Here is a 7,084-nt window from a genome sequence, read left to right as displayed (position 1 = left end):
ACCCTGTGCACGGATCTGAGTGGTGTTCAGGAAACAGAACTAAATTATCTTAAATCCGTTTTGCCTTGTGAAAATCTGCTGTATGATTGATTCTATAATCAGAAAGAAGAAAATAAAATCATTTCTATTTGTATTGAGTGGGAAAATGATTTGCCAGAAAGGGAAAACCACGGGTCAGACTTAAAGTTTGGTTCCATGTCAATCACATTGAGACACTTAATGGCCTTTTTGCACATGGTGAAGAAACTGCTTCTGTGTGGGTGACGACAAACAGAAATCTTGTTTTTGCTTGTTTGTGCTTGTGTGCCTGCGTGCATGTGTATGCGTTAATCTTGACTTGACTGAATTACAGATTAGACTAACTGAAGAAAGCACATTTAAAAACAGGGTTTTAATTTTAGTTTTATTGTAGTGAGCAGTATTTTTAATTTTCTTGAAAGGCACCCAAGAATAATTACCTTTGTGAACCAAAAATATACAAAACTGTACAGAATAAATAGTTCATAAAAATCTAGCTATACTTTCTTGTAAAATAAAGCTACGTTGTCCCAGTCTTGAGGCAACTTAAACTACTTACCCTTTATATGTTCCTTTTGCTACTAATTTATGGCAACTACCAGTTTACATCAATAAAAATAAAATAATATTTCCTATTTGTTTTACACCAGCAAATTCTTACTTGCCACAAGAAACATATTTCTACTGTGGTATTCAAATTTACAAAGGATTAATGCTATGAAAGAAACCAAACTTAATAGATGTACTAATCATATTTACAGTTGAATATCAGTAGCATTTTTAAAATATCCCAAGAATAAGAATTAAACTTTGAGCACAAATGACGTACCTTAATTCACAGCAGCATTAACAAGATTGTCCACACAAAATGTGCAGAAAAACCAAAAAGTTTTCTTATCCATTCCACCTGAACTGTTAATCATTTCCATTTTTAAATTCAGAAAGCATAGCAGGGGCATTTTTAATCATCAAAGGTTCAAAGTTTTGAGCCACTCATAGCCTATATAATTCAACCTTCCATTTTTTCTTTACTGTTACTATTTGTAATTTTAAAGTTCCAGTTCCTTTTGCCTTTATTGCAAGAAAACTAGGTGTATCTAAGAATTTACATTTTTGTGGTATATATACTGGTTTTATAAACAATATATTTCTTACATATTATAATTACATATATAGGTATACTTTTTAAACGACAAAATCCAATTCTATTTAATCCATGGATAATATAACTCAAGAAAATAAGGGTTGCTTAAATTTTGAACCCTTTTAGATGTGCAAGAGGACTTCTGTGAAACACTTTATGTATATGGGAAAATATTACTATAATCCTTGAATGATTTACATGCAAGGATTTATTTTATTGGGGATAGATAAAATTGCCTGAAGACAATGCAATGGCTTCTCCCAGTTATCCCTGAGTTTCTTTTTATTCTTTTTTCCCCATAGGATTACTGCTGTGCTTAAGTTCTGATTGATGATACACTCATATAAGGCACTTATTTACAAGGTCTAGACTTAAGACAGAATCACAGCATTTCTGCAAAAGCCTTCTAACTCTCTATGTTTGCTGCTCCAGGACTTCTAAGTAGTCAGGTTCAGCATGTAAGTTAGCTTTCAGCTCAAAATACTCATTTTTAGTCTGTTCCACTAATACCTTCCTCGGCCTTGAGTACATTAATGTCTCCATCAACTTTAACTCTTCATGGGCTCCTGGATAATGTACCTCCATATCAGGCTGAACTTGAGCAATGTTTTTCCTTAGGTATTCTGTGATTCCCAGTTGCTGAAGTTCTCTTTCTCTCTCTAAAATGTTCCTATATAACGAACTGGCATCCTGGAAGGATAAAAATTCAGTGGATTTGTCTGTGACTTTGTACTTCATATTTGATCCTGTGAGTGGGGAATGATTTTCTCGTTCTAAGAGACTTCTTTGGAGATGTTTTGCATCACTTCCCTCTTTCTCATTCCTTTCTTCTTCTTCTTCCAGATGCTTTGAGCCAAAGGATGGGCTTCTATAGATGTGAACCACAGGGCTCACCATGTGCTGCTCATAGAGTGATGCTGTGGGTCTCTCAGTAGTGTGGTGAGTTGTTTTATGGCCGTACATGCTATACTGGAGATGCACAGGACTGTTGTCTCTCATCTGTTCATCAGCTTGTTTCTTTTTGTATCTTCTCCTACGGTGGAGAACAAGAACCACTATCCCTGCAGCACAGAACACGATAGTTATGAATACAATCAGCAGTCCTAGTATTAAAACAGATAGTGGTACAGCATCGGTAAGTGATTTAAAAATAGTGTCCGCTGTAGTTGTGGCTGTAGGAGTATTGACCATTACGTAACTAGTCTGAGTTGGCAAGGATGGGTTATTGACCAAACCTGGGCAAAGAAGTTCACTGTTAAGTGCTCTCAATTCCTTTTTGTCTAGGTGCTCTGGAGAGGTGCAGAGTATTTCATCTGTCACTGTGTTCTTACTTAATTTTTGTATCCATTGCTGCAATCCAACCAGGTCACAGGAACAATCCCAGGGGTTGTCCTCAAGGTCAATCTGGGTCAGTAAATCAAGGTCATCCAAGATATTACTTACAGGTAGATGGGTAAATTGGTTTGTTTTAAGGTTTACCCTCATAAGAGGAACCCCTGAAAAAATATGTGGTGGTAAAACTTGCAGGAGGTTGTTGTTTAAATAGAGGACTTTAAGTTTAGGCATTGGGTTGAAGCTACCAGGTAATATTTCCTTAACGCCATTGTATTCAAGATATAAGTACTCAAGATTGTGGAGACCAAGGAACATACCTCCACTTAATTTAGTCAGATGGTTACCATTCAGATAGAGCTTTTGTAATCTTGTTAAATTCACAAACGATCCTTCTTCGAGAACCTCAATGCGATTGTTTCCCAAGTGAAGCATTTCCAAAGTGAAGTATTCCACTAGATCAGACTTCATTAAGGTATGAATAATATTCCCTGCCAGAATAAGCTTTCTAGGATTTTGCGGAGGAGGTTTTAGATCTGATAAGCTTTCAATATTGCGCTCTTGACAGTGTATTAGAAGTCCTGATGGGGAGAGTACTTTGCAGTTACAAGGAATAGGACAGTAGAGTCCTGGAAGTTGAGTGAATGGCTTTGTAATATAAGGTATTAAACCTGGTGCTTTGGTGGGTGGTTTTGAAAGAGACGTGGTCTTGGTTGACATGCCACCATCACTTATTGAAGATGTTACTGCCAGATGTAATGATCCTGAAGGATCCTCGTGTTCTTCAAACACTGGTGGAGTGGAGCAAATTGATTCCTTTTTCAGCCGGCTCAGTATGCTTCCTTTGAAAAATGGAGGGCTGTTGCACACAATATCACCAATTATAGACTGAGGGGGCATGTTTTCCAACCAAAGTTTTAGCTGTAATAAGTCACAATTGCAGGCCCATTTATTGTCCTCCAACTGGAGATCCAATATTCTGCCAATGTGTTCTAAAAAACCAACATAAGGCAATGTTTGCAACTGATTTCCACGAAGATCTAGATGGGTTAAAGGAACAAATCGAAATATGTTTGGAGGAAGACTCTCAATAGCATTGTCATTTAAAATTAACACTTTAAGTCTGTTGAGCTTGCTAAAGGCACTTGGTTCAATCACTGTAATAAAATTGTTATCTGCTTGTAGGAATTCCAGGTTTTCCAGTCCATGGAAAGTATCCTCTTTAAGAATTTCTAAAGAATTGTGATTGATGTGAAGTTGCTTAAGAAGGCCAAGGCCATTAAATGCACCAGTCTCAATATCTGCAATATTGTTAAATCCAAGGTGTATTGAGATAGCATTGGTAAGCCCAGAAAAGTCATTTGTGTGAAGCATTGTCAAACCATTATTTACTAAACTTAAGTGGAAAGGTCGTGATGGTGGCACGCTTATTTGGGATAACTTCTTGATACCTTTCTCTTCACAATTTATTAGCATCGTGCTGTCTTTTTCCTCACAATTGCAAAGAGAATCACAAGAACCTCTGGCTGAGGCAGAGGACATTGGTGATTGGGACTGTGATGATATACAGGCAAGGAGAGATGAATACAAGAGATGACTCCAAAGTTTCATGTTGTCCTGTGATGGATCTGATTCTGTAAGATAAAATGCAATAGCAATAGGCTTCAGTGGCCAGGAGCAGGGAGGAGATGAATCTGACATTTTTAAAATGATAGGTTTTCCTCTAAAAGGCAAAATATTATTATTCTGAATATATAAATACACTGCTGAGTCCACATTTTCTTTTACTTTTTACAAATATTATGACTGGCAGGTTTATTTTACTTTTAACTTGCATTGTGGTAAAAATCTAAAATTTAGGTCAGGGAGAATTTAAAATGTCAACTCAATTGTCTTCAAATCTACCAAATAATCTGCATTTTAATAGACATGAGGGGTGCTGGCTAAATGGACCATTGATACTTTGATATGATACAAAAATGTATACTTGAGAAGACCCTGGCTTTTTTTATTTTTTAGCTTAAACTAGATGAATCTAAGGCTGAAGGATTACAATAAAAGAGAAATATGTAGGTATTAGCCAGAAGCAGAGAAACCCGTAGGGAATTCAAAGATGATCGTTAGAAGGAATGTATGTTTGCATGCATTATACACTTCCTTTAGTTTTGTTTTTGAACTGGATGTCACAATATAACATCTAATAACTCTGTGTTTAACCTGCGTTGATTTTGGCTTAAGATACTTATTAATTCCATTATTTATTTAAAAACTTTGAGAAAAAATATGTCTCTATGTAGTAAAGTTGAACTTTATAAAAGATTTTGTTTTAACTATGTTGTCTAGGGCAGTTTGTATAAGCCTTGTAGTATCAGATATATATGCTTAAAGGCATCCATTCAAATTTCACTTCAGTCTCACTTTATATTGAATTTCTAGAGGTGGAATATTCACTGCTACTTTTAAATTCTACTATGGATAAGGTTAATATCATAAAAAATAAAGAAGAAAAATTGATCTTTAACACATATTTCAGGCTATTATAAAAGAACAAACAATGCCTCATATAAATTTCTAGCAAATGACTCCCTAATGAGGTCTTGAACCAGGTTTTAGGGCACTGAATGTCATCACATAGTTAAGCAGTTGATCTTTATTATAAGGCTTAATGTTGCAAACAATGAACTATAAAGCAAGCGTCACTATATTAAAATATTTGAGGATATCTCTAATTTAGGAAATAAAAAATGACAGTTCAAGATAACAATATCACATATTCCAACTCCTTAAAAATGTAATACCTGCACCTGACATAGCAATTAAAAAAAAAAATTCTAACTCTAAAATGACAGCAGTGGTGTGGTAAATACTTTGAAGTCTAATGGTATCTAATTTTATTCCCTTCTTTTAAATATTGCACTTTAAATTTATATAGACTAAATCGAAAGGTAAAGAAACACCACATCTTATAACTATTCGACTTTTGGAAATGATAATTGCTTTCATGTTTCTGGATGGAATGTGAACTTTGAATCTAATTAAAAATCACAATTAGATAATACATCCCAGAATCCAATCAATAATCCTGAAAATAAACTTTCACTCCGTGAAAATACATTGTCTTATTGAAAACATGTATAGTATGAAGTTTCTGAAAGGTAAAAGGCAACCAAAGACATCAAACAATAGAGTCCCTTTCTATATAAAGGGAAAGTTAGCAGGCTGAATGTTTCCATAGGGAAATAGTTTGATTTTAAACAACTCTGAGGGCTATGCTTAGAATCAAGCAGCTTGAAGTTGGAAGTCTTCATCTTGTGGATTAGCATCCACAAACACTGAAACTACTTTTCCATAGATTACCAAGAAAGAATACTATGCATTTCACCAGGCACAGTATCTTAAGAAAAGAGTAAATAACTTCCAGATGAGACTTTCTCCTCTTGTTATTTTTTTAAAATCTTATGTGCATTTTATGCTCTTCAAAATGTCCTAGGGAACAGTTTCTAGTCTTTTCAGAAATACACGCAAATGTGAAAAGTGGTTCTATATTGACAATCTGATACAGTGTTAAAGAGGTCAAAAAATCTCTATTTACATATTTGCAAGTCAGGAAAAAATAAAAGTGGTATACAAAATACAAAGAATCTTTTCATATTGTACTTGTATTTCAAATACAACAATGGTGTTTGGAAGTAATCTTCCCTTCAAAAAGCACAAATAATTCAGTTTCCCATAACAAACTGCATGCTGTAAAAGAAATAGTAGCATATTATTTTACTTGTTCTTCTCTACAGCCAGCTGTTGGACTAAATGTCTGCTGCTCACAGAAAACAGGCATCTGCTACAGCATTAGTTGTGCCAGTGAGCAAGAATGAAACTGGATATCCTTTAATGCAAAGTTATTTTTTTTTTCAAGAGGCAAACAGAAATTCAATCACTTTGGGATAATGCAAAAATATGTATAAGGAAAGCCTGGAAACATTCATCTTACCTGTAAAGCAAAGACTTCCTGACGTTATCTGTAATGCACAGCTGGAAGAGATGTTCAAAGTAAATTCAATTTCTTTATTAAAAAAGAAAACACCGACCACCACGTACTTTCTTCTCAAATATCACTTTTTGGCAAGTCCCATCGCTTTATAAAGTTAAAACCTCTGGTCAAACACAAAATGCTGAGCATTTCATTGAAAATATTTCAAGCAGAGTGCATACTAGATCATCCTGAAGCAGTTGTCCTTTTATTCCCCAATTAAAATTCACGGCATACTTCACAGCTATGCTGACTTTTTTTGCATATAGTTAACCATTTGCAAGCTGCCAAGTGCAGTAAATAAACAAGATGTGTAACAGAGCTGGGATTGATCACTCTTGCTTTCTTAGGCTGTAGATGCAAGCTGCAGCAATGTTCTCTTTCCTCCCTTTCTAGTCTTTCTTGTTAGTTCAGTTTGTTATTAGTCAGATTGCCAAGGGCTGGGAGGTAGGCGTAAATAGACTTCTTGGCTTTTGACTCAGCCTTTAAGCCCTTCCCCATCAGAGCGCTTTAATAGGCCAGTGTCATTTAACACAAGAGACAGCTCCACCTTGGGACTCAAC

At 35.2% G+C, this 7,084-nt stretch overlaps 1 protein-coding gene across 1 annotated transcript; it reads right to left on the bottom strand.

Annotated features, from left to right (window-relative positions):
• Positions 1-382: 382 nt before the first annotated feature.
• On the bottom strand, positions 383-6,603 carry SLITRK6 (SLIT and NTRK like family member 6). Its single transcript, XM_027116006.1, has 2 exons — positions 6,483-6,603; positions 383-4,128 (listed from the first exon to the last, which is right to left on the bottom strand). The coding sequence occupies exon 2, from the start codon at positions 4,103-4,105 to the stop codon at positions 1,577-1,579; it is 2,529 nt and encodes an 842-aa protein (XP_026971807.1). The 5' UTR covers positions 4,106-4,128; positions 6,483-6,603; the 3' UTR covers positions 383-1,576.
• Positions 6,604-7,084: the final 481 nt, after the last annotated feature.

Source organism: Aethalodelphis obliquidens, unplaced genomic scaffold (assembly GCF_003676395.1).
Source record: "Aethalodelphis obliquidens isolate GAN/ISIS:26980383/991018 unplaced genomic scaffold, ASM367639v1 scaffold15, whole genome shotgun sequence".
Taxonomy (NCBI): Eukaryota; Metazoa; Chordata; class Mammalia; order Artiodactyla; family Delphinidae; genus Aethalodelphis; species Aethalodelphis obliquidens.
The sequence above is the reverse complement of the archived record's forward strand: the minus strand, read 5'-3'. Positions and strand labels throughout refer to the sequence as shown.